This window comes from Heteronotia binoei, chromosome 2 (genome assembly GCF_032191835.1).
Source record: "Heteronotia binoei isolate CCM8104 ecotype False Entrance Well chromosome 2, APGP_CSIRO_Hbin_v1, whole genome shotgun sequence".
Taxonomy (NCBI): Eukaryota; Metazoa; Chordata; class Lepidosauria; order Squamata; family Gekkonidae; genus Heteronotia; species Heteronotia binoei.
The window spans coordinates 6,434,990-6,462,914 of NC_083224.1; the positions used below are offsets into that span (position 1 = coordinate 6,434,990).

General features: G+C 49.4%; 1 protein-coding gene across 1 annotated transcript in view; it reads left to right on the forward strand.

Annotated features, from left to right (window-relative positions):
- The window catches only part of LOC132567500 (membrane primary amine oxidase-like), a 58,338-nt gene that overhangs the window by 19,332 nt on the left and 11,081 nt on the right, over positions 1-27,925 (forward strand). Inside the window, exon 2 of the mRNA XM_060233177.1 lies at positions 24,307-24,592. Coding sequence (XP_060089160.1) covers positions 24,307-24,592 — 286 coding nt within the window. The remainder of the gene's footprint in view (positions 1-24,306; positions 24,593-27,925) is intronic.

Genomic DNA, 27,925 nt, shown 5'->3' on the forward strand with positions numbered 1-27,925 from the left:
CCTGAACTGCTGCCTTTAATTTGAAGGAGGAGAGAGGCAAGCTGCTGTGGTTCGCAGCAAAGGGGTCATTTAGTAGAAAAAGAGGCGCCAGAGCTTATTAGCAAAAGTCACTTGCATATAGGGTTGCCAATCCGCAGGTGGAGGCAGGGGATACCCTCAGATTGGAGGCCCTCCCCCCGCTTCAGGGTCATCAGAAAGCGGGGGGAGGGGAAGGAAATGTCCGCTGGGAACTCTATTATTCCCTATGGAGACTTATACCCATTGGAAATAATGGAGAATTGATCCAGGGGTATGTGGGGCTTGTGGAGGGGCTGTTTTTTTGAGGCAGAGGCACCAGATTTTCAACATAGCACCCAGTACCTCTCCCCAAAATGCTCTCCAAGTTTCAAAACGATTGGACAAGGTGGTCCAATTCTATGAGCCCCAAAAGAAGGTACCAGGAGAGCCAGTTTGGTGTAGCGGTTAAGTGTGCGGACTCTTATCTGGGAGAACCGGGTTTGATCCCCCACTCCTTCACTTGCACCTGCTGGAATGGCCTTGGGTCAGCCGTAGCTCTCTTATCTGGGAGAACCGGGTTTGATTCCCCACTCCTCCACTTGCAGCTGCTGGAATGGCCTTGGGTCAGCCAGAGCTCTCTTATCTGGGAGAACCGGGTCTGATTCCCCATTCCTCCACTTGCGGCTGCTGGAATGGCCTTGGGTCAGCCAGAGCTCTCTTATCTGGGAGAACTGGGTTTGATCCCCCACTCCTTCACTTGCACCTGCTGGAATGGCCTTGGGTCAGCCGTAGCTCTCTTATCTGGGAGAACCGGGTTTGATCCCCCACTCCTTCACTTGCACCTGCTGGAATGGCCTTGGGTCAGCCGTAGCTCTCTTATCTGGGAGAACCGGGTTTGATTCCCCATTCCTCCACTTGCAGCTGCTGGAATGGCCTTGGGTCAGCCAGAGCTCTCTTATCTGGGAGAACCGGGTCTGATTCCCCATTCCTCCACTTGCGGCTGCTGGAATGGCCTTGGGTCAGCCAGAGCTCTCTTATCTGGGAGAACTGGGTTTGATCCCCCACTCCTTCACTTGCACCTGCTGGAATGGCCTTGGGTCAGCCATAGCTCTCTTATCTGGGAGAACCGGGTTCGATTCCCCACCCCTCCACTTGCACCTGCTAGCATGGCCTTGGGTCAGCCAGAGCTCTCTTATCTGGGAGAACCGGGTTGGATTCCCCACCCCTCCACTTGCACCTGCTAGCATGGCCTTGGGTCAGCCATAGCTCTGGCAGGAGTTGTCCTTGAAAGGGAAGCTGCTGTGAGAGTCCTCTCAGCTCCACTCACCTCACAGGGTGTCTGTTGTGGGGGAGGAAGGGAAAGGAGATTGTGAGCCACTCTGAGACTCTTCGGAGTGGAGGTTGGGATATAAATCCAATATCTTCTTATCTTCTTCTACCCCTATTCTTCATTATTTCATATGGAAGAAAGGAAATACAGTCCCCTTTTATATGTGATGGCATGAACTCCCTTTGGAGTTCAATTATGCTGGTCACACTCTTTCTCCTGGCTCCACCCCCCCATGTCTCCTGGCTCCACCCCCAAAGTCCCCAGATATTTCTTAAATTGGACTTAGCAACCCTGTTTGCCTATGCCACACACCCCTGACATTACCGGAAGGCATACTAAATTTTATCAGCTCAGCATCCACCTTAAAATATTTCCTGAATTATAATTGTCATAAAAAAAGTTACTCCCATCGTACTTTTTAAAATTACTTCCTCCTATGGGAGCGTGATAAAATTTCCATCGGTCTGCTTGGTATGTGTTGGTTATTTCCCCCCCTTCCTTTTTTTTTGTGGGGGAAAATAGTAGAAAGTTTGTCAAGTCTTTAAAAAAAAGGTAAAGGTTTTGTTGTGAAAGAAAGCACCAGTCGTTTCCAACTCTGTGGTGACGTTGCTTTCACAACGTTTTCACTGGGTGGTTTGCCGTTGCCTGAAGAGCCCCGTGGCGCAGAGCGTTAAAGCTGCAGTACTGCAGTCCTAAGCTCTGCTCATGACCCGAGTTCAATCCCCGGCGGAAGCTGGGTTTTCAGGTAGCCGGCTCGAGGTTCTCAGCCTTCCATCCTTCCGAGGTCAGTAAAATGAGCACCCAGCTTGCTTGGAGGAAAGTGTAGATGACTGGGGAAGGCAAGGCCAAACCACCCCGTCAAAAGTCTGCCGTGAAAACGTTGTGAAAGCAACGTCACCCCAGAGTCGGAAACGACTGGTGCTTGCACAGGGGACCTTTCCTTCCTTGCCATTGCCTTCCCTAGTCATCTACACTTTCCTCCCAGCAAGCTGGGTACTCCTTTGACCAACCTTGGAAGGATGGAAGGCTGAGTTGACTTGGAGCCGGCTACCTGAACCAGCTTCCGCTGGGATCAAACTCAGGTCGTGAGCAGAGGGCTCCGACTGCAGTACTGCAGCTTTACCACTCTGCACCACGAGGCTCTTTGATTCCGGAGCAATGCTCCTGTGAGCTTCTGTCCCAAATGAGGCATGGTTGGCAGAGAAGACACCTACGTGCTTTGGAGCTAGAACATTTTGCTTTACGTTACTAAACTAGTAAAAAAAGAGATTTGGGGACTATTTAAGAACAAGTGGGAACCTGCAGGGACTTTTCCCTTCCACCACATTCCCTCTTTCTCTTCCCTGAAATCTCCACAGGCTACTTTAAAGTATTTTAACTACAGATGTTTCTAGGAGTGTTGGGATTAGAGCCAGTTTGGTGTAGTGGCGAAGTGTGCGGACTCTTATCTGGGAGAACCGGGTTTGATTCCCCACTCCTCCACTTGCAGCTGCTGGAATGGCCTTGGGGCAGCCAGAGCTCTCTTATCTGGGAGAACCAGGTTTGATTCCCCGCTCCTCCACTTGCAGCTGCTGGAATGGCCTTGGGGCAGCCAGAGCTCTCTTATCTGGGAGAACTGGGTTTGATTCCCCCCTCCTCCGCTTGCAGCTGCTGGAATGGCCTTGGGTCAGCCAGACCTCTCTTATCTGGGAGAACCAGGTTTGATTCCCCACTCCTCCACTTGCAGCTGCTGGAATGGCCTTGGGTCAGCCAGACCTCTCTTATCTGGGAGAACCAGGTTGGATTCCCCACTCCTCCACTTGCAGCTACTGGAATGGCCTTGGGTCAGCCAGAGCTCTCTTATCTGGGAGAACCAGGTTTGATTCCCCCCTCCTCCGCTTGCAGCTGCTGGAATGGCCTTGGGTCAGCCAGAGCTCTCTTATCTGGGAGAACCAGGTTTGATTCCCCACTCCTCCACTTGCAGCTGCTGGAATGGCCTTGGGTCAGCCAGACCTCTCTTATCTGGGAGAACCAGGTTTGATTCCCCACTCCTCCACTTGCAGCTACTGGAATGGCCTTGGGTCAGCCAGAGCTCTCTTATCTGGGAGAACCAGGTTTGATTCCCCACTCCTCCACTTGCAGCTGCTGGAATGGCCTTGGGTCAGCCAGACCTCTCTTATCTGGGAGAACCAGGTTTGATTCTCCACTCCTCCACTTGCAGCTACTGGAATGGCCTTGGGTCAGCCAGAGCTCTGGCAGAGGTTGTCCTTGAAAGGGCAGCTGCTGTGAGAGCCCTCTCCAGCCCCACCCACCTCACAGGGTGTGTCCATTGTCGGGGGGAGAAGACATAGGAGATTGGAAGCTGCTCTGAGTCTCTGATTCAGAGAGAAGGGCGGGGTATAAATCTGCAATTCTTCTTCTATGAAACATGGAGCGTAGGTCGAATTTGGAATGATTTTCGCCCGAAACCCTTCTCTCTTCGATGTGTTGGTATTCCACATCGTGATCTTGTGGGGCAACTTTAGTGCAACTTCCATGGGAAACGATGAAGGATAGGGGCACCTTCTTTTGGGGCTCACAGAATTGGACCCCCTGGTCCAATCTTTTTGAAACCTGGGGGGTATTTTGAGGAGAGGCACTGGATGCTATGCTGCAAATTTGGTGCCTCTACCTCAAAAAACAGCCCCCCCGTAGAGCCCTAGATACCCGTGGATCAATTCTCCATTATTTTCTATGGGAATAAGTCTCTATAGGGAATAATACGGTTCCCTCCTCCTGCTTTCTGATGGCCCTGAAGTGGGGGAGGGCCTCTATACCGGGGGATTCCCTGCCCCCACCTGGGGATTAGAACCCAAAGAAAAAACGTGACAAATAACTAATACACTAATTCACTTGCAATTATTAGTGTATAAACCTTCAAAACATTTGACTGTCACAATCCATTTCAATAATTAATATTATAAGGTGAAGTTCGTATAATTCATTTACAAAACGCATCGAAGCACAATTACGTCAGGACAAATAATTTAAAGCGCTTAGTGCTACAAAGTGCTTGTAAGCCAGTGCAGATTTTTCTTCCAAAAGGAATATATCTGAAGATATGCTCAGGGAATCTTCAGATATATTCTATTTGGAAGAAAAATCTGCACTGGCGCTGTGACTTGCAAGCACTTTGTAGCGCTAAGCGCTTTAAATTATTTGCTCTGGCGCAATTGTGCTTCGATGCGTTTTGTAAATGAATTATGCGTACTGACCTTACAATACTAAGTATTGAAATGGATCGTGACAATCAAATACTTGGAAGGTTTATACACTGATAATTACAAGTGAATTTAGGATTGTGTTTGTTATTTGTCACGGTTTTTCTTTGGGTTCTCATCCTATTCCGTGATTCTTTCCATTGTATTTTTTCCCCACCTGGGGATCGGCAACCCTACATAACCAGGTGCCTATACAAAGACTTTGAAAACAATGCAAAACAAGCACAGAGAAACACACCCTCTTTCTGGCTCTACAAAGATCCCTTCCTTCCTTCCTTCCTTCCTTCCTTCCTTCCTTCCTTCCTTCCTTCCTTCCTTCCTTCCTTCCTTCCTTCCTTCCTTCCTTCCTTCCTTCCTTCCTTCCTTCCTTCCTTCCTTCCTTCCTTCCTCTCTTTCTCTCTTTCTCCCTTTCTCTCTTTCTCTTTCTTTCTTTCTTTCTTTCTTTCTCTTTCTTTCTTTCTCTCTCTCTCTCTCACACACACACACACTTAATTGTCTCTGGTGCCTCCACAACGAGGTCTGAAAAGTACATGGGCTCCAGCTGCTCTTTTAAACACACACTTACTTGTTCTGAAACGAAAGGAGAACAAACGGAGGACCCGTGGTGCTGCTGCTGACCCTTCCCCATGAAGTGCTTCCTGCTTCCCGCTCCAATTTAAAGGCACACACACATTTTAAAACCGGAACTGTTTGCAGGTCCTGCCGGAGATCTACAGGTACACGGTGGTTGTGGGGGAGGACTTCCTTTTTCAATTCAGTATTGAATTTATAGTAGAAGAAAAGAGGAAGAGACCATAAAGACAACATTTAAAGCTGGGTATGAGCTTTCATGAGCTCCCTTCTTCAGGCAGCTAGGTAAGTTTTTCCCCAGCATCTCTCCCTACAGATTTAAAAGGCAGGTTTTCTTGCACGAACTTAAAACCAGTGTGATGCCAATTGCAATCACAACGAAGGAGAACTGGAACCCACCCACCCACCCGAAGGCAAAAGGAACAGAAAAATGAAAGAAAAAGAGAATGAGGAGATGCCCATGTCTCCCTGAACTGGGATTCACCTGTACTATGCATGTCCTTTAGATGTTATCTATTTGTGGAAACTGTGCCAATGAACAACAACAACAATTTGTGTAAAGTGGCTAATTGCAAGGTGCTCCTGAACTAGTCTAATGAGCCGGCAGGAAAGCCCTGTTGCTTTCTTTGTATAAAGCTTTCGAAAAATGCCAAAGGGGAGGTACACGCTAAAGCAAGAAAATGGTTGGCTTCAACCTCGCTCACTCATCACATCTCCTCCCCTAATAAAGTCTGCTTCTTCGTCGGACGCTTTGAAAGCTGCTTCAGTCTTCAGTCTCCCAGCTCCTTGACGAGCCCCAGGAACCAGGCATGCTAACCAAGAACGTGAAAGTGGTTTGCGCGCTCCTAGCTCTATGCACAGCGATGGCTTTAATCTTCGGCTGGATCTTCCGGAGACAAGAGAAGCCTCCCGTTTGTGAGAGCCAGAACCAGGAATTGTGTGCACAAAGCGGAGGCCAAGATGGACGGAGCTCGGTCTTTGCTGATCTAACGCCAGACGAGATGGTACGAGTGAAGAAATATTTATGGAAGAAACTTGGCGTGCCTTTAGCGGAACCTATGGAAGCCATGCCATCGGACAACTGCATTTATTCCATTGTTCTTCATCTTCCCCCCAAAGGAGAAGTGCTGGAATTCCTGGATCGCAAGGGGAAAAAACCCACACGAGAAGCTCTGGCTGTGATCCATTTCGGAAACCAAGAGGACCCAAATATCACCGAATACGTAGTGGGTCCTCTTCCAAAGCCAAAATATCACCATGACATCACAATACAGAAGTACGGAGGGAAACTGCCGTATTATCGAAGGTTTTTTTTGATGGCTGAGCTACTTAGAATCAATTTCCTCTTCATAAGCAAGGAATATCCTAAAGCTCCAAACTTTATGAGCCAGGCATTTGATTTTAATGCAACTTCACTTTTCGGGCTCCCCGCTCTGCCTCCAGGGTTGAAATCAGGTGACAGGAAAATCTGGGCGCATCTTTTCCAGAAAACCGAGGGGTTTTATATACATCCGGTCGGATTGGAGGTGCAAATAGATATTAGCAGCTTGAACGTTTCCGAGTGGGGAGTTCTGAACGTGTTCTACAACGGGCAGTACTTTAAGGACATGGAAGACCTCGAAAAACAATTCAACGAGGGGAGAGTTAACGTGATGAAAGTAAAGAAGGTTCCTCAAGATGGGGGGTATTCATCCTTGAAACCAAGGGTCCCACCCGAGCAGCCAGGCCCTTTGCAATACGAACCTCGTGGCCCACGCTACTGCATCAAGAAAAACCAAGTCACCTACATGTTTTGGAGTTTTGCCTTTAGCATGGAAGCCAACAGAGGACCCCGTATCTTTGACGTTAGGTTTAAGGGCGAGAGGATAGTCTATGAATTAAGCGTGCAAGACGCGTCTGCCCTCTACGGGTCCAATAGTCCAGGGCTGATGGTATCCAGGTACATGGATATGAGCTATAGCCTTGGGAAAGGCGCTGTCAGCCTTACCCGGGGCGTCGATTGTCCTTATTTAGCGACCTATTTGGATGCGCACTATTTCCTCGATTCCTCGCAGCCTGTCACCCACAAAAACTCTATCTGCGTCTTTGAACAAAACGCCGAGATTCCGCTACGGCGCCACAACGAGCACTTGCTCAGCGCATTTTACGGAGCGTTACCCGATTCCGTTCTCGTCTTCCGTTCCGTCTCTGCAATGGGTAACTATGACTACATCTGGGATTTTGAGTTTCATCAAAATGGAGCTGTTGGCATCAAGGTACACGCCAGCGGATACATCCAGGCTTCTTTCTTCTTTGGAGATGCGGCGGATTTTGGGAACAGAGTTGAAGAGCTGGTGCTGGGAGCACTACATACTCATAATATCAATTACAAAGTGGACATGGATATTGGTGGTACGTTCATTTTTTGTTTACCCCCTCCCCCAAGAAAATGTAGCCCTGCCTATATTTACTTAATGAAGCTTACAGGTGTATTTTCTGTTTTTTAATGCGTGTCTCTGTATCTGTCTAGGCCAGGGGTCCTCAAACTTTTTAAATAGGGGGCCAGTTCACTGTCCCTCAGACTGTTGGAGGGCCGGACTGCCGTTACTGTACAAGGCCGCGGGCCGTCAGTTCTCCATCTTCTGCATCTCTCTCCCTTCCCCACACCACACACCCCAGCCTGGGAACTCACCTCACCTCAGTATCGCCTCACACTCTGTCTCCGCCGCCTCAGCCCAGTGCCGGAAGTGTGCGTTCCTAACGCGAGTTTAGGTCTAACGTCACTTCCGGTCCGATTTTGCCATAACCCGGCGGGCCGCATAAACGTCCTCAGCGGGCCGCATCTGGTTCTCGCGCTTTCCCAGGCTCCTTCCCTCCCAAGCAGCTGGCCGGTGGGGGAAGCCCCACCCCCACAGCCATCGTGTGTCTTTCCCCCTCTGGAGGCTTCAGTCTCTACCTGGAAAGCCTTCCTCTTGGGATGGTGTGTCTGCCTCTTTAAGGCTGAAGGGGAGGGGGGAGGAGGCAGAACAATGTGGCTGTGAAAGGAGCCCAGACCACCACCCCCCTCCGTTTGCTGCACAATCCTTGCAGAGGTCGTTTGCATAGCGTGAAGGTAAATTTGAACCTTTGGTTGCCCTGTGTTACTGGGGAGAACTTGAAAGTTCAGCAACTCGTGAGTAGAGGTGCCAATCCCCAGGTGGGAGCAGGGGAGCCCCGGTTTGGAGGACCTCCGGAGCTTCATGGTCATCACAAATGGGGGGGGGGAGGGAAATGTCTGCTGGACCATAGGGTATAATGAAGAATTAATCCCGAGGTATCTGGGGCTCTGGAGGGGCGGTTTTTTGAGCTAGAGGCACCAAATTTTCAGCATAGCATCTGAGGAGTCCCACAAAAATGCTCTCCAAGTTTCACAAAGACTGGACCAGAGGGCCCAACTCTATGAGCCCCCAAAGAAGGTGCCCCTGGCCTTCATTAGTTCTAATGTAGGGAAGGCATTAAAAAGGTATGTGGTCCCCTTAAATATGATGGCCAGAGCTCCCTTTGGAGTTCAACTGCGCTTTCCACAATTTCATTTGTGGCTCCACCCCCAATGTCTCCTCGCTCCACCCCCAAAGTTCCCAGATATTTCTTAAATTGGACTTGGCAGCCCTGGTGGGAGAAAAAGGTAAAGGAGATTGTGAGCCATTCTGAAACTCTCAGATTCAGAGCGTAGGGCAAGGTATAAATCCAGTCTCTTCTTCTTAGGTGCAAGGACTCTTATCTGGGAGCACCAGGCTCGATTCCCAACGCCTCCGCTTGCAGCTGCCGGACTGGCTTTGGGTCAGGCATAGCTCTCACAGAGCTGTCCTTGAAAGGGTAGCTTCTGTCAGCGCTCTCTCAGCCTCACCCACCTCACAGGGTGTCTGGTGCGGGGGTGGGGAAGGTAAAGGAGACTGAGATTCAAAGTGTAGGGTAGGGTATAAATTCAGTGTCTTCTTCTCCTACACCCACGTTTATTAGAGCATCGAATTAATATCACTGTTTATTATTAGAAGGAGAAGAACCTTTGAGTCTTGGGAGGTGGCTTAGTTCCTACAGCAATTTGCATTATACCTTCCTGAGTCTTTGTTTGTTACCGTAATTGCTGGGCTAAAATCATGCACTGTGCCTGGAATGAACTGAAGCCTCTGCGGTATTGCAGGCTGTATGCCAGTAGGTATCCGTCTGAGGCTTAGAGCTTCTCCCCAGGAAACGGGGTGCTGGGTCTCCTAAGGGAAATGGTCACTTTTCTTGCGCTCTCAGTGATTAAAACCAGGGCCTTTTTGATAGCAGGAGCTCCTTTGCCTATTAGGCCACATAACCCTGATGTAGCAGTCCTCCAAGAGCTTACAGAAGGCCCTGCACTAAGAGCCCTGTAAGCTCTTGGAGGATAGGCTACATCAGGGAGGTGTGGCCTAAGATGCAAAGGAGTCCCTGCTAGAAGCCAATCCTCTTGGAGCTTACAGTAGGCCCTCTACTAACAACCCTGTAAGCTCATGGAGGATTGGCTACATCAGGGAGGTGTGGCATAATATGGAAAGGAGTCCCTGCTAGAAGCAAATCCTCCTGGAGCTTACAGTAGGCCCTCTACTAACAACCCTGTAAGCTCTTGGAGGATTGGCTACATCAGGGAGGGGTGGCATAATATGCAAAGGAGTCCCTGCTAGAAGCAAATCCTCCTGGAGCTTACAGTAGGCCCTCTACTAAGAACCCTGTACTCTTGGAGGATTGGCTACATCAGGGAGGTGTGGCCTAATATGCAAAGGAGTCACTGCTGAAGCCAATCCTGGAGCTTACAGTAGGCCCTCTACTAAGAGCCCTGTAAGCTCTTAGAGGATTGGCTACATCAGGGAGGTGTGGCCTAATATGCAAAGGAGCACCTGCTAGAAGCCAATCCTCCTGGAGCTTACAGTAGGCCCTCTTCTAAGAACCCTGTACGCTTGGAGGATTGGCTACAACAGGGAGGTGTGGCCTAATATGCAAAGGAGTCCCTGCTAGAAGCCTATCCTCCTGGAGCTTACAGTAGGCCCTCTACTAACAACCCTGTAAGCTCTTGGCTACATCAGGGAGGTGTGGCCTAATATGGAAAGGAGTCCCTGCTAGAAGCAAATCCTCCTGGAGCTTACAGTAGGCCCTCTACTAAGAGCCCTGTAAGCTCTTGGAGGATTGGCTACAACAGGGAGGTGTGGCCTAATATGCAAAGGAGTCCCTGCTACAAGTATAAGCCCTGATTAAAACCCTCAGCGTCATCAGAGGCAGTGTTCCCTCTAAGCTGAATGAGTGTGAGGCAGCTCACAGTTTTTTAGCCTCCGGCTCACCCGTTTTTTGTCTTAGCTCAGGAAGGATGGCTCCCGAGCAAACTCATTTATGCAGTGCCTCGCCACTTTAATGCCTCACAAAGTCGTATGTTTGCCCGCAAGACTCCGCTGCTTAGAAGAGCACCGACCGGGGCACAAGTCTGGGGGACAGGCCAGGCAACAACAAAGCGAGAGCGTTGTCGTATCAACGGGGGGGTTTTTGTAGAAAAAGCCCAACAGAAACTCATCTGCATATTGAGGCGCAGACCCCTGTCGCCAAGCCAGCCGGAACTCCGTTCCTGCTCAAAAAAAAGAAGAAGAAGAAGAATTGCAAATTTATACTCCACCCTTCTCTCTGAATCAGAGACACAGAGCAGCTTACAATCTCCTCTATCTTCTCCCCCACAACAGACACCCTGTGAGGTGGGGGGGGGCTGAGAGGGCTCTCACAGCAGCTGCCCTTTCAAGGACAACTCTGCCAGAGCTGTGGCTGACCCAAGGCCATTCCAGCAGCTGCGAGTGGAGGAGTGGGGAATCAAACCCGGTTCTCCCAGATAAGAGAGCTCTGGCTGACCCAAGGCCATTCCAGCAGGTGCATAAGAACATAAGAGAAGCCCTGTTGGATCAGGCCAGTGGCCCCTCCAGTCCAACACTCTGTGTCACATAAGAACATAAGAGAAGCCCTGTTGGATCAGGCCAATGGCCCCTCCAGTCCAACACTCTGTGTCACATAAGAACATAAGAGAAGCCATGTTGAATCAGGCCAGTGGCCCATCCAGTCCAACGCTCTCTGTCACATAAGAGAAGCCATGTTGGATCAGGCCAGTGGCCCATCCAGTCCAACGCTCTCTGTCACATAAGAGAAGCCATGTTGGATCAGGCCAATGGCCCCTACAGTCCAAGCTCTGTGTCACATAAGAACATTAGAGAAGCCATGTTGGATCAGGCCAGTGGCCCCTTCAGTCCAACACTGTGTGTCACATAAGAGAAGACATGTCGGATCAGGCCAATGGCCCATCCAGTCCAATGTTCTGTGTCGCACAGTGGCCTATATATACACACACACACACACTGTGGCTAATAGCCACTGATGGACCTCTCCTCCATATTTTTATCTAACCCCCTCTTGAAGCTGGCTATGCTTATAGCCGCCACCATCGCCTATGGCAGTGAATTCCACATGTTAATCACCCTTTGGGTGAAGAAGGACTTCCTTCTATCCGTTTTAACCTGACTGCTCAGCAATTTAATTGAATGCCCACGAGTTCTTGTATTGTGAGAAAGGGAGAAAAGGACTTCTTTCTCTACCTTCTCAATCCCGTGCATAATCTTGTCAACCTCTATCATGTCACCCCGCAGTCGACATTTCTCCAAGCTAAAGAGCCCCAAGCGTTTTAACCTTTCATCATAGGGAAAGTGTTCCAACCCTTTAATCATTCTAGTTGCCCTTTTCTGGCCTTTTCCCAATGCAAACAGAAATGCTTAGGGAATTGACCATACCAGATAGCGTTTCTGTTTAGAATCAGCATTTGAATACGATAAAGATTTTTCTTGAAAGCTTGTAGAAGCGTATGCGAAACGTCGGATAAATTACTGCCAAGTCGCGTCTGACTTCCTATGCCTTGCTGTACCAAGGGAATAACTGTTGGGAGCGTTGGTCTCTGTGGAAAACTCCAAATACCGGATTACAAACTTTTAGGAGCTTGGTTCTCTGTACAAAACGTTTCCATTGAAACTTTGGGGAGGGACAGTGGCTCAGTGGTAGAGCAGCTGCTTGGTAAGCAGAAGGTCCCAGGTTCAATCCCCGGCATCTCCAACTCAAAAGGGTCCAGGCAAGTAGGCATGAAAAACCTCGAGGCCCTGGAGAGCAGGGGAGGGATGGTGGCTCAGTGACAGAGCAGCTGCTTGGTAAGCCGAAGGTCCCAGGTTCAATCCCCGGCATCTCCAACTCAAAAGGGTCCAGGCAAATAGGCATGAAAAACCTCCGCTTGAGACCTTGGAGAGCAGGGGAGGGACAGTGGCTCAGTGGCAGAGCATCTGCTTGGTAAGCAGAAGGTCCCAGGTTCAATCACCAACTAAAAAGGGTCCTGGCAAATAGGTGTGAAAAACCTCAGCTTGAGACCCTGGAGTGCAGGGGAGGGACGGTGGCTCAGTGGCAGAGCATCTCCTTGGGAAGCAGGAGGTCCCAGGTTCAATCCCCGGCATCTCCAACTAAAAAGGGTCCCGGCAAATAGGTGTGAAAAACCTCAGCTGGAGACCCTGGAGAGCCGCTGCCAGCCTGAGTAGACGAGACTGACTTTGATTCAGTATAAGGCAGCTTCATATGTTCATATGTTCTGCTCGCACCTTGCATCTGAAAAATATTGTACATTTTTTTGTTTGTGAGTGGGTTTGGGTGAAGGTGTATGTTCCTTTTGTATTTGTATATGTATTATGTGACGAATCTTTGGAATTTTTGGAATATTTATGAACGAACATTATTTGTACATAAGTCTGAGGTTGGTTTTCGCGGAGGTGCTCTACCTTTTCCCCGGCTCCACCTGGGGATTGGCAACTCTAAATTGCTCTGGAGCAGGTGGTTTTTCTTGTTGGGGAGGGGTGGCAGGGAGAGTTTAACAAGAGCCTCTTCTTCCACCAGCAAGCCTGCAGCAACGCAGCCTGTTCGACTGCGGCAAGATCCTGCCAGTCCGGACCAGACGGAAGGGTGCCATCCAAAACCCAGCACTGCCAAGGTGCTTCCGAAACAGGGTTGCCGAACTGCAGGTGGGGGCAGGGTTCAGGTGTAGCTGGCTCCAAGTGTAGCCGGCTCCAGGTTGACTCAGCCTTCCATCCCTTCAAGGTCGGTAAAATGAGGACCCAGCTTGCTGGGGGGAAAGCGTAGATGACTGGGGAAGGCCATGGCAAGGAAAGGGAAAAAAGGAAAGGCCCACTGTGCAAGCACCAGTCGTTTCCAACTCTGGGGCGGCGTTGCTTTCACAACGTTTTCACGGCAGACTTTTACGGGGTGGTTTGCCATTGCCTTCCCCGGTCTGTTACACTTTCCCCCCAGCAAGCTGGGGACTCATTTCACCCAACCTCGGAAGGTTGGAAGGCTGAGTCAACCTCGAGCCAACTACCTGAAAACCCAGCTTCTGCCGGGGATCGAACTCAGGCCGTGAGCAGAGCTTAGGACTGCAGTACTGCAGGTTTAACACTCTGCATCACAGGGCTCTTAAGTATAGGAAAGGCCCCCTGTGCAAGCACCAGTCGTTTCCGACTCTGGGGTGACGTTGCTTTCACAACGTTTTCAAAGGCAGACTTTTTATGGGGTGGTTTGGCCTTGCCTTCCCCAGTCATCTACGCTTTCCCCCCAGCAAGCTGGGGATTCGTTTTATCGACCTCGGAAGGATGGAAGGCTGAGTCAACCTCGAGCTGGCGACCTGAAAAACCCAGCTTCCGCCGGGGATCGAACTCAGGTCATGAGCAGAGCTTAGGACTGCAATACGGCAGCTTTAACGCTCTGCACCACGAGGCAAGGGCAAACCACCCCGTCAAAAGTCTGCCGCGAAAACGTCATGATGCGACGTCACCCCAGAGTCGGAAAGCGACTGGTGCTTGCACAGGGGACGACCTTGACCCCTTTTTTTTTAAAGCAGATATATAAATTTTGTGAAGAACAGAGACAAACAATATATATTTTTTAAAAATTTAAAACATGCTTAAAACGTTAGCATTCGTGGGTCTTAAAGATGCTTTCGTTGCATTTCCTGCGCTGTGTTATACTACAAATGGCCTTACTCTGCTGTTTGTAAATTTCTTCGCTATAGTGTGTTTTGAAACTTGACATGTTGTTCCTAATGATAGATGTTAAATACCTAAGAGTTTTGTCACCCTGGGACATCTCTTTAATCCTGTAGTCACATCATTACCCCAGGTAGGGTTGCCAAGTCCCATTCAAGAAATATCTGGGGACTTTGGGGGTGGAGCCAGGGGACTTTGGGGGTGGAGCCAGGAGACATTAGGGGTGGAGGCAAGATCAAGGCTGTGACAAAAATAATTGAACTCCAACGGGAGTTCTGGCCATCACACTGAAAGGGACGGCACACCTTTTCAATTCCTTCCTTCCATAGGAAATAATGAAGGATAGGGGCACCTTCTTTTGGGGCTCATAGAATTGGACCCCCTGGTCCAATCCTTTTGAAACTTGGGGGGTATTTGGGGGAGAGGCACTAGATGCTATACTGAAAATTTGGTGCCTCTGCCCCAAAAAACAGCCCCCCCCCAGAGCCCCAGATACCCGCGGATCAATTCTCCATGATTTTCTATAGGAATAAATCTCCACAGGGAATAACAGAGTTCCCAGCAGACATTTCCCTCCCCTCCCCCCGCTTTCTGACGACCCTGAAGCGGGGGGAGGGCCTCCAAACCGGGGAATCCCCTGCCCCCACCTGGGGATTGGCAACCCTAACCCCAGGTCTCCTTTGTATGGCTGATTAAAGGTCAAGGTAGTCCCCCTGTGCAAGCACCAGTCGTTTCCAACCCTGGTGTGACGTCACATCATGACGTTTTCACGGCAGACTTTTTACAGGGTGGTTTGCCCTTGCCCCATGGCGCAGAGCGTTAACGCTGCAGTACTGCAGTCCTAAGCTCTGCTCGTGACCTGAGTTGGATCCCTGGCGTGTCACCACGTTGACACAGCAGACTTCTTACAGGGTGGTTTGCACTCGCTTTCCCCCGTCATCTCCCCCCCCCCCCCACAGCAAGCTGGGGACTCATTTCACCGACCCCAGAAGGACGGAAGGCTGAGTCAACCTCGAGCTGGCGACCTGAAAACCCAACTTCCCAAGAGCGCAACGACTTAGCGATGGTAATCCATGCTACGGTCACCTCAAGAATAGATCACTGTAATGCTCTCTACATGGGGCTACCCTCGATGCTAACCCGGAGACTACAACTAGCGCAGAATGCTGCGGCACGGCTGTTAGTGGGGCTGCCGCGACGGGAGCACATTCAGCCAGAGGAGATCCGGGAAATTACAGGCCAGTCAGTCTGACTTCAATACCGGGAAAGTTGGTAGAAACCATTATCAAGGACAGAATGAGTAGGCACATTGATGAACATGGGTTATTGAGGAAGACTCAGCATGGGTTCTGCAAGGGAAGATCTTGCCTCACTAACCTGTTGCATTTCTTTGAGGGGGTGAACAAACATGTGGACAAAGGAGACCCGATAGATGTTGTTTACCTTGACTTCCAGAAAGCTTTTGATAAAGTTCCTCATCAAAGGCTCCTTAGAAAGCTTGAGAGTCATGGAGTAAAAGGACAGGTCCTCTTGTGGATCAAAAACTGGCTGAGTAATAGGAAGCAGAGAGTGAGTATAAATGGGCAGTCTTCGCAGTGGACGATGGTAAGCAGTGGGGTGCCGCAGGGCTCGGTACTGGGTCCCATGCTCTTTAACTTGTTCATAAATGATTTAGAGTTGGGAGTGAGCAGTGAAGTGGCCAAGTTTGCGGATGACACTAAATTGTTCAGGGTGGTGAGAACCAGAGAGGATTGTGAGGAACTCCAAAGGGATCTGTTGAGGCTGGGTGAGTGGGCGTCAACGTGGCAGATGCGGTTCAATGTGGCCAAGTGCAAAGTAATGCACATTGGGGCTAAGAATCCCAGCTACAAATACAAGTTGATGGGGTGTGAACTGGCAGAGACTGATCAAGAGAGAGATCTTGGGGTCATGATAGATAACTCACTGAAAGTGTCAAGACAGTGTGCGTTTGCAATAAAAAAGGCCAATGCCATGCTGGGAATTATTAGGAAGGGAATTGAAAACAAATCAGCCAGTATCATAATGCCCCTGTATAAATCGATGGTGCGGTCTCATTTGGAGTACTGTGTGCAGTTCTGGTCGCCGCACCTCAAAAAGGATATTATAGCTTTAGAGAAGGTGCAGAGAAGGGCAACTAGAATGATTAAAGGGCTGGAGCACTTTCCCTATGAAGAAAGGTTGAAACGCTTGGGACTCTTTAGCTTGGAGAAACGTCGACTGCGGGGTGACATGATAGAGGTTTACAAGATAATGCATGGAATGGAGAAAGTAGAGAAAGAGGTACTTTTCTCCCTTTCTCACAATACAAGAACTCGTGGGCATTCGATGAAATTGCTGAGCAGACAGGTTAAAACGGATAAAAGGAAGTACTTCTTCACCCAAAGGGTGATTAACATGTGGAATTCACTGCCACAGGAGGTGGTGGCGGCCACAAGCATAGCCACCTTCAAGAGGGGTTTAGATAAAAATATGGAGTACAGGTCCATCAGTGGCTATTAGCCACAGTGTATGTGTGTATATAACATTTTTTGCCACTGTGTGACACAGAGTGTTGGACTTGATGGGCCGTTGGCCTGATCCAACATGGCTTCTCTTATGTTCTTATGTTCTTATGTTCAGTGCTGAGAGAGCTGCACTGGTTGCCTGTTGTGTTCCGAGTTCGCTTCAAGGTGTTGGTATTGACCTTCAAAGCCCTTGATGGTCAGGGACCTGCCTATCTACGGGACCGCCTTTCCCCATATATCCCCCAGAGAGCACTCCGATCAGGGACAAAAAACCTGTTGTCTGCCCCTGGCCCAAAGGAAGCCAGGCTGTGTGTGACGAGATCCAGGGCTTTCTCGGTGGCAGCACCAGAACTTTGGAACACCCTCCCGGAAGCCATAAGGGCCCTGCGGGATTTGTCTGCCTTCCGCAGGGCCTGTAAGACCGAACTGTTGAAACAGGCTTTTGCGGTCTGACTGAAAAAGGGCTGCCACCGGACATCCTACAGAATGCTGGCGATCATAGTCGAGAAGTCAATACCGCCTATACTGTACTGAAATAGCGCTATAGAATGGTTTTTAAAATTGATATAAGTAAATTGTGGTTTTATATGTTTTATTGGATCGATTGTATTTTATGATGTTGTAAGCCGCCCTGAGTCCGCTCGCGGAGAGGGCAGGATATAAATTGAAAGTAATAAATAAATAAATAAAATAAACAAAAAGATTGGACCAGGGGGTCCAATTCTATGAGCCCCAAAAGGAGGTGCCCCTATCCTTCATTATTTCCAACGGAGGGAAGGCATTGAAAAGGTGTGCGGTCCCTTTGAATGTGATGGTCAGAACTCCCTTTGGAGTTCCGTTATGCTTGTCACAACCTTGCTTCTGGCTCCACCCCCAAAGTCTCCTGGCCTCCACCCTCAAAGTCTCCTGGCTCCACCCCCAATGTCTCTAAATATTTCTTGAATTGGACTTGGCAACCCTAGCTTACAGTAGGCCCTGTAAAGAGCCTTGTAAGCTCTTGGAGGATTGGGTATATCCGGAGGGTGTGGCCTAATATGCAAAGGAGTTCCTGCTTCAAAAAAAGCCCCGGTTCCGACACTTCCAGAACTCAGCTTGATAGTCTCATGGTTTGTTCAGCCAGCTCCCTGCTCCCATGGGCTATAAGGCGTCAGAGTCTTTTTATCTCTCATTCTTTCCTGTTTCCTGAGTCTAAGCATTATCGCCATGTACCTGCAGTGTGTTTCTTTCTCTTCAACCGGTTTGCGATGCTTTCCCTGTGCAAAGAAAGAATCTGGCAGAGGAGGAAAAAAGGAGGGCCAAATAGAAGAGGCAGATCGGTTTTGGATGACCACGCCCTCTTAGGGATGCTAACAAACTGTTTTCTCCTTGATAATGCGACTCTGGAGTGGCCAGGCTTGCTTAATGTAATGTCAGCTGCCCTGAGACTGCTTCGGCGGGGAGGGCGGGGTATAAATCCAATGAACGAATGAAAGAATGCCATACAGAATAAATGTCAGATGTTTGCGAGGAAGCAGGAAGGCTAATAGATGGGGGAGGAAAAGAGAGGTGGAAAGAAAGCAACTTTAAATGCATTCCCCAAGCTGCTGGCCGACTTGCCTTGGAGAAGTGATTTAAAGAGACAAATAAATGCCTTTTCCAAGCTGGCTGATGGGGGGGGCTCTTAGAGGATAGGATGGATGGATGGATGGATGGATGGATGGATGGATGGATGGATGGATGGATAGATGGATGGATGGATGGATGGATGGATGGATGGATGGATGGATGGATGGATAGATGGATGGATGGATAGATGGATGAAAGATAGATGGATGAAAGATAGATGGATGAAAGATAGATGGATGAAAGATAGATGGATGAAAGATAGATGGATGAAAGATAGATGGATGAAAGATGGAAAGATGGAAAGATGGAAAGATGGAAAGATGGAAAGATGGAAAGATGGAAAGATGGAAAGATGGAAAGATGGAAAGATGGAAAGATGGAAAGATGGAAAGATGGAAAGATGGAAAGATGGATAGATGGATAGATGGATAGATGGATAGATGGATAGATGGATAGATGGATAGATGGATAGATGGATAGATGGATAGATGGATAGATGGATAGATGGATAGATGGATAGATGGATAGATGGATAGATGGATAGATGGATAGATGGATAGATGGATAGATGGATAGATGGATAGATGGATAGATGGATAGATAGATGGATAGATGGATAGATGGATGGATAGATGGATGGATGGATGGATGGATGGATGGATGGATGGATGGATGGATGGATGGATGGATGGATGGATGGATGGATGGATGGATGGATGGATGGACGATAGATGGATGGACGATAGATGGATGGACGATAGATAGACGATAGATAGACGATAGATAGATGATAGATAGATAGATGATAGATAGATGATAGATAGATGGGTTTATTGTCATTGTTCTCAAAAAAGAAAATGAGAGCAACGAAATGAGGTGCTCTTCCACCAACATACCAACGCATCAACACCCACAAAAGGACATATACATAGACCATTTAAATGCATCAAAACAAATAACCATTCATAACCCTGCATTTAGCCTAACCACGGCACTTGGATAGAAGCTGCCCTTGAATCTATTTGTCTTTGCCTTCAACACTCTATATCGCCTACCTGACGGTAAGATCTCAAATAGCAAGTGGCCCGGATGTGAAGGGTCCCTTAAGATCATTTGTATCTTCCTTCTACATCCCATATCATACAGATCCACCAATGAGGGGAGAGAACATCCACAAATCTTCAGTGCTCTTCTCGTCACTCTTTGGAGCACCCTTCTCTCTGCTTCCGTGCAGCTCCCAAACCACACGCAGAGGCAATAAGATAAAATGCTCTCAATGGAACTACGATAAAAGGCAACCAGCAGACTCCCTGACAGTTGTTGTGATCTTAAGAGTCTTAAATAGTATAGTCGTTGCTGGGCCTTTTTCTCTAGAGCTAAAGTATTTGCCCCCCATGTTAGATCCTGTTTCATAGTAATTCCCAAAAACTTCCATTCTGTCACCTGTTCTACCATAACCCCATCAATAAACAACGGCTGAATGTCCAGCATGTGTGAAAGCCGCAGTTTGGCCACCCCGGCTGCAGTCGTTTGCTGCTAATTTTTAAGAAACAGATCTTCAGAGCGTTTAATCCATCCACCACTGAAACAAGGGTTGCCAAGTTCTCTTCATCCCCCAGTGGGGGGACATTCGTGCGTGCAATGCCCGCGTGCGATGAAACGGTGTCCCCCAGAAGTGATGTTTCCAGGAAAACTCTGGTTTTTCCCAGACGCTCTAGCCATTTGGGAGGTTAAAACTCTACTGTACCTATTGTACCATAGAGTTTTACCTCCCAAATGGCTAGAGAGTCTGGGGGAAACCATAGAGTTTTCCCGTAAATGCCTAGAGCGCCCCCCACATGGGCGATGACATCACTTCCGGGTGACATCGTGCCAGTGGTGCAGGGGGAGATTCCCCACCAGGACCGGGGGCTTGGCAGCCTTAACTGATTCTCCGTAGGCTTTGCCCCTCAGCAGAGCACTGTGGGTCCCAACAATAGCAGCCCTGTGTGCTTGGTCGAAGGAGCTGGGGATGTTTAGCCTGGAGAGGAGGCGGCTGAGAGGTGATAGGATCACCATCTTCAAGTCCTTGAAGGGCTGTCCTATAGAGGGTGGGGTGAATTGTTTTCTGTGGCCCCGGAAGATAGGACCAGAACCAATGGGTTGAAATTAAATCAAAAGAGTTTCCAAATCAACATTAGGAAGAACTTCCTGACCGTTAGAGCGATTCCTCGGTGGAACAGGCTTCCTCCTTGGGAGGTGGTGGGCTCTCCTTCCTTGGAGGTTTTTAAACTGAGGCTAGATGGCCCTCTGACAGCGATGAAGATGCTGTGAATTTAGGGGGAGGTATTTGTGGGTTTTCTGCATTGTGCAGGGAGTTGGACTAGATGACCCTGGAGGTCTCTTCCAACTCTATGATTCTGTGATTGGAGGATTTTAAACAGAGGCTAGATGGCCATCTGACAGCAATGAAGATCCGGTGAATTTAGGGGGAGGTATTTGTGGGTTTCCTGCATTGTGCAGGGGGTTGGACTAGATGACCCTGGAGGTCCCTTCTGACTCTATGATTCTAGGATTCTAAGATCCTGTGGATTTAGGGGGAGGTGTTTGTGAGTTTCCTGCATTGTGCAGGGGTTTGGACTAGATGACCCTGGAGGTCCCTTCCAACTCTACGATTCTGTGATTCTAAGATATTAGATGCTATAAGAAAGATTTTATAACATAAGTGGTTTATCAATATCTCAGCTCTCTGTTCTTTTGTTACTCTATCTGTGGTCTTAGAGATAGCATTGTTCAGTGGTATAGCAGTGGCAGCCTCCTTCCACGTTAGTTGTTGTAGGCCTGTCAAAAAAGTTCAGTTTTACAGGCCCTGCGGAATTGGGAGGAGTCCCACAGGGCTCTCGTGGCCTCCAAGAGAGCATTCCCCAGCATCGGTGCTGCCACTGAGAAGGCTCTGGCCTGTGTAGAGGTTCGTCTGGCCTCCCTTGGTCCAGGAATGGATAACAGATTTTGACCTCCTGAGCGCAGTGCTCTCTGGGGTATATATGGGGAAAGGTGGTCCCTTAGACAGACAGGTCCTTGGCCCTATAGGGCTTTGAAGGTCAATACCAACACTTTGAAACAGATTCGGTACTGTCATGAGCCCTGATGAGGGGGAGCTGGAAGGGTTAACAAACCTGGAAGAGTTGCCAGCCAGTTCCTCAGCTGAACAAACAGCAGCTGGCCCATCAATCACTCTCCAGACACCAGTGTCTCCTCCTCCCATCTCAAGAGTTCGAAGCAGGCTCCAGAAAGAACTTTGTGAGGCACGCCGATGCTTCAGATCTCTCAGCCCTGAGTTCTAGCAGAGTCACTGCCACCCAGGGAGCAGGCTGATTGAGACTCCCATATAGCTCCCACCCAGGACCTGGTAACCTTGTGGAAGCAACAAGTCTATTCTCTGGCTTGCATCCATGCTCCTTCCTGATTCCTGATCTGCTTGATTTCCTTGGCACCCTGACCTTTTGGCTTTTGGACATTGACTTCTGATTCCGGTTTGTGATTCTGCATTGGTGACTTGGCTCCTGCTTGACTTCCTGGACTTTGACCTTGGACTGGCTTTGGACTCCTGCCTGCCTGCACCCTGAGGACGTGACAGGAACACAATAGGCAACCTTTTCAGATTCGGAAGCTGCAGCTGGTGTAGAATGCCGCAGCCAGGCTGCTAATGGGGGTTCCCCGTCAGGAGCACATTCAGCCTGTGCTGAGAGCGTTGCACCGGCTGCCTGTTGCATACCGAATCCATTTCAAGGTCCTGGTATTAACCTTCAGAGCCCTGTATGGCCTGGGACCTACCTAGCCGCGGGACCGCCTTTCCGCACTTGTTCCCCAGAGAGCCCTGCGACCAAGCTCTCAAAATCTTCTGGCTGTCCCCGGGCTGAAGGAGGCTAGGCTCAACTCCACCAGAGCAAAGGCCTTCTCGGTGGTGGCCCCATCAGGGCCCTGCGGGATTGATCGCAGTTCTGCAGGTCCTGCAAGACTGAACAGTTTCGGATGGCACAGAACATCTCACGGGAGAGGGCTGCCGCCACATCTGGATCCATAGCCCTCTTATTGCTAACTGCCCAGGATCTGTGCACGCGAGAAGGGGAGGAGAGGGACGGTGGCTCAGTGGTAGAGCATCTGCTTGGGAAGCAGAAGGTCCCAGGTTCAATCCCCGGCATCTCCAACTCAAAAGGGTCCAGGCAAATAGGCATGGAAAACCTCAGCTTGAGACCCTGGAGAGCCGCTGCCAGTCTGAGAAGACAGTACTGACTTTGATGGACCAAGGGTCTGATTCAGTATAAGGCAGCTTCAGATGTTCATATGAGAAAGAAAATATTACATGACCCGCCCGAAGTAGCACCGTTGTCATTTACCTGATTGTTTTATTGTTTTAATATCGTTTTTGTTTACTGTCTATTTTAGGCCGTCAGCCGCCTTGAGCCTGTACAAAATGGGCGGCATATAACTATAATGTAAATAAAAAAATAAACCTTTTCTACAAAATTTTCGACTGCGGGGAGACAGGATAGAGGTCTACAAGGTTATGCATGGGACGGAGAAAGTAGAGAAAGAAGTCCTTTTCTCTCTTTCTCACAATAAAAGAACTTGTGGCCATTCGATGAAATTGTTGAGCAGTGGGGTTAAAATGGATAAAAGGAAGTCCTTCTTCATCCAAAGAGTGATTAACATGTGGAATTCACTGCCGCAGGAGGTGGGGGCGGCTACAAGCATAGACAGCTTCAAGAGGGGATTGGATAAAAATATGGAGCAGAGGTCCATCAGTGGCTATTAGCCACAGTATATAATAGGAACTGTCTGGGGCAGTGATGCTCTGTATGCTTGTGCTTGGGGGAGGGCAGGGCAAAGTGGAAGGGCTTCAAGCCCCACTTGTGAAACTCCTTTTTTTTTGGCCACTGTGTGACACAGAGTGTTGGACTGGATGGGCCACTGGCCTGATCCAACATGGCTTCTCTTATGTGACACAGAGTGTTGGACTGGATGGGCCACTGGCCTGATCCAACATGGCTTCTCTTATGTTCTTATGTGACACAGAGTGTGGATGGGCCACTGGCCTGATCCAACATGGCTTCTCTTATGTTCTTATGTGACACAGAGTGTTGGACTGGAGGGGCCACTGGCCTGATCCAACATGGCTTTTCTGATGTTCTTATGTGACACAGAGTGTTGGACTGGATGGGCCATTGGCCTGATCCAACATGGCTTATCTTATGTTCTTATGGGACACAGAGTGTTGGACTGGATGGGCCACTGGCCTGATCCAACATGGCTTCTCTTATGTGGCACAGAGTGTTGGATGGGCCACTGGCCTGATCCAACATGGCTTCTCTTATGTGGCACAGAGTGTTGGACTGGATGGGCCACTGGCCTGATCCAACAGGGCTTCTCTTATGTTCTTATGTGACACAGAGTGTTGGACTGGAGGGGCCACTGGCCTGATCCAACAGGGCTTCTCTTATGTTCTTATGTGACACAGAGTGTTGGACTGGATGGGCCATTGACCTGATCCAACAGGGCTTCTCTTATGTTCTTATGTGACACAGAGTGTTGGACTGGATGGGCCACTGGCCTGATCCAACATGGCTTCTCTTATGTTCTTATGTGACACAGAGTGTTGGACTGGATGGACCATTGGCCTGATCCAACATGGCTTCTCTTATGTTCTTATGGGATACAGAGTGTTGGACTGGAGGGGCCACTGGCCTGATCCAACATGGCTTCTCTTATGTTCTTATGGGATACAGAGTGTTGGACTGGAGGGGCCATTGGCCTGATCCAACAGGGCTTCTCTTATGTTCTTATGTGACACAGAGTGCTGGGCTGGAGGGGCGATTGGCCTGTTCCAACAGGGCTTCTCTTCTGTTCTTAAAATGACCTCTGCTCTCGCTTCAGACCAACAGAGCTACTGACCTAAATGCCGTCTCCCTGTCGTCCTTGGCCTCTAGGTGTGAAAAACTCTCTGATGACCAATGACATGAACTTCACTAAAGCGAAAGCCCCCTGGGACCCAGAGCAAGAGATCCACCAGATGAAGCTCAAAAGAAAACGCTTGGAGACAGAGAACGAGGCCGCCTTCCGCCTTCGTGACAACGTCCCCAGGAATATCCATTTTACAGCCAACAGCACCAATAGGTGGGGACATGACCGTGGGTATCGGATTCAGATCTACAGCTTCTCTGGGGAACACCTACCGGAGTCAGATCCTATGGAACGAGCCATCAGTTGGGGCCGGTAAGTTATTTATTTCCAGCGGAGACTCATCAATAGGGGTGCCAATCCCCAGGTGGGGCCATGGCATCCCCCGGTTTGGAGGCCCTCCCCCTGATTCAGGGTCGTCAAAAAGTGGGGGGAGGGGAGGGAAATGTCTGCTGGGAACTCTCTTATTCCCTATGGAGACTTGATCCACGGGTATCTGGGGGGAAATTGATCCACAGGTATCTGGGGCTCTGGGGGGGCTGTTGTTTGACGTAGAGGCATCTAAATTTCAGTATAGCATCCCATCCCTCTCCCCAAAATACCCCCCAAGTTTCAAAACGATTGGACCGGGGGGGTCTAATTCTATGAGCCCCAAAAGAAGGTGCCCCTATCCTTCATCATTTCCTATGGAAGGAAGGCACTTAAAAAGGTGTGCTGTCCTTTTAAATGTGATGGCCGGGACTCCCTTTGGAGTTCAGTTCTGCTTGTCACAGCCTTGCTCCTGGCTCCGCCCCCAGTGTCTCCTGGCTCCACCCCCAAAGTCTTCTGGCTCCACCCCCAGATATTTCTTGAATTGGACTTGGCAACCCTCCTCATCAATGGTTTTTATGTTCTTACACAGTGCAAAACAACAAGAACAACAAAAGCGTAGGGTTGATGACGTGGATTCACCGTCATTTTAAACACTTGAATTATATTATTTAGAAGAAGAAGATACTGGATTTATATCCCACCCTATACTCTGAATCTCAGAGTCTCAAAGTGGTCACAATCTCCTTTACCTCCCCACCCCCCAACACGCAACAGACACCCTGGGAGGTAGGTGGGGCTGAGAGAGCTCTTACAGCAGCTGCCCTTTCAAAGACAACTCCTACAAGAGCTGTGGCTGACCCAAGGCCATTCCGGCAGCTGCAAGCGGAGGAGTGGGAACTCAAACCTATCACATGCCTGCCAGTGTGTTACCCAAAAAGGCAGTCTCCTATTTCATCGGGGGAAATAGCTTAAGGAGACAGAGCAAGAGGAGGTAACTGGGATTCTCCACCTATGTATACAGGGATCAGGGCCGAAGCGTGGGAGTTGGGCAAATAGGCAGCTGCTTAGGGCGCCAACTGACTTAGGGGCGCCACGAGGCTCCCCCTCTCCTCCTCATCATTGCTTTATTACAGTACATAACCAGCACAAAACAGTCCAGACATACTGAAAGGAAAGGAAAGGTCCCGTGTGCAAGCACCAGTCGTTTCCGACTCTGCTTTCACAACGTTTTCACGCCAGACTTTTTATGGGGTGATTTGCCATTGCCTTCCCCAGTCATCTGTGCTTTCCCCCCAGCAAGCTCATTTTAGGGTGCTCATTTGACCCACTTCGGAAGGATGAAAGGCTGAGTCAACCTCGAGCCGGCTACCCGAAAACCCAGCTTCCGCCGGGGATCGAACTCAGATCGTGAGCAGAGCTTAGGACTGCAGTACTGCAGCTTTAACACTCTGCGCCACGTATTAAAAACCAACGTCAAAATATAACCATAATAATGTAAGATTCAGAAGTCAATGTAGAAAGGGAACAATAATGAAGCACTTGCAAAGAATTAAATGAAATATCTTAGAATCCCTATCACACCTTTGCACACTGTTTACGAATTCTGCAGGCTGCTGCTTGATATTTGGCACACGCCGACGTGACCTCTAGGTTAGAATCTGAATGAAGCATGTTGCTTATTACAGTATTCAAGAAACCTGAAAATCTTTCCTGGATATGTTGTATGAATCTACAACAACAACAAAATTTTATTTGTATCCCACCCTCCCCGCCGGAGCAGGCTCAGGGCGGCTAACAGCACAATTCAAACCTTAATTATACAGAAATAAATAAATTACATTTAAACAGTTTAATTAAAATTCTGATTAAGTTTTAAAATTAATTAGTAAAAGTGCTAATGCTACATTGCTTTTATGATGGCGGGTTTTTCTTAACAATTTCCTTCTTCTTCAGCGAAAGCCAATCGGAAGAGGATGGTCTTGCAGGCCCTGCGGAACTGTTCAAGGTCCCGCAGGGCCCGCATTTCCTCTGGAAGTTGGTTCCATAGGCTCGGGGCTATAGAGGAGAAGGCCCGGTTACGGGTGCTTTGCAGCTTCACCTCTCTCTGTCCGGGGATAGTCAACAAGTTTTTCCCGGCTGACCTCAGTGCTCTCTGGGGTTCATATCGGGAGAGACGGTCCCTAAGATAGACAGGTCCTCGACTATATAGGGCTTTAAAGGTGATGACCAGCACTTTGTAACAAACCCGGTATACAACTGGCAGCCAGTGCAGTTCGCGCAGCCCAGGCTGTATGTGCTCCCACTTGGGAAGCCCCAACAGCAGTCTAGACGCCGCATTCTGCACCAGCTGCAGCTTCCAGGTTCGGTACAGAGGCAGCCCCATGTAGAGGGCATTACAGTAATCCAGTCTCGAGGTGACCGTTGCATAAATCACCGTTGCCAGATCTTGGCGCTCTAGGAAGGGAGCCAGCTGCTTTGCCCGTCTTAGATGGGAAAAGGCTGACTTGGCAGTGGCTGCAATCTGGGCCTCCATTGATAGTGAAGGCTCCAGTAGGACTCCCAGGCTCCTAACCCGGCGCGCCGCTTTCAGCGGCGCCCCGTCGAAGACTGGGAGAGGTATGTCCCCTCCCTGAGCGCCCCGACCTAGACAAAGGACTTCTGTCTTCGCTGGATTCAATTTCAGCCCACTCCTCCTCAACCAAGTTGCCATATCCTGCAGGGTCCGGTCTAAATTCTCTGGGATGCAGTCAGGTCGGCCGTCCATTAGCAGATAGAGTTGGGTGTCATCTGCATATTGATGGCACCCAAGTCCATATCTCCTAGCAATCTGGGCAAGGGGGCGCATATAGATATTAAATAACATTGGTGAGAGAACTGCCCCCTGAGGCACTCCACAGTCCAGTGTGCGCCTCTGGGACCGCTCGCTCCCAATTGCCACCCTTTGTCCCCGATCCTCGAGGAAGGAGGAAAGCCATTGTAAGGCAGACCCCCTCACCCCTACATCGGCAAGGCGGCGGGTCAGTAGCCGATGGTCGACCGTGTCGAACGCAGCCGACAGGTCCAGCAACATCAGCACCGCCACACCGCCCCGGTCCAGATGCCGTTGGAGATCATCTACCAGGGCGACCAGTACTGTCTCCGTCCCATGACCCGGGCGAAAGCCGGACTGGCAAGGGTCTAGGATGGAAGCGTCATCCAGAAAGCTCTGCAACTGTGACGCCACTGCCCTCTCTATAATTTTACCTAAAAATGGTAAATTAGAGACCGGTCGGTAGTTTGCCAATTCGGCCGGGTCTGCTGTACTTTTTTTCAAGAGGGGACAGACCAAAGCCTCTT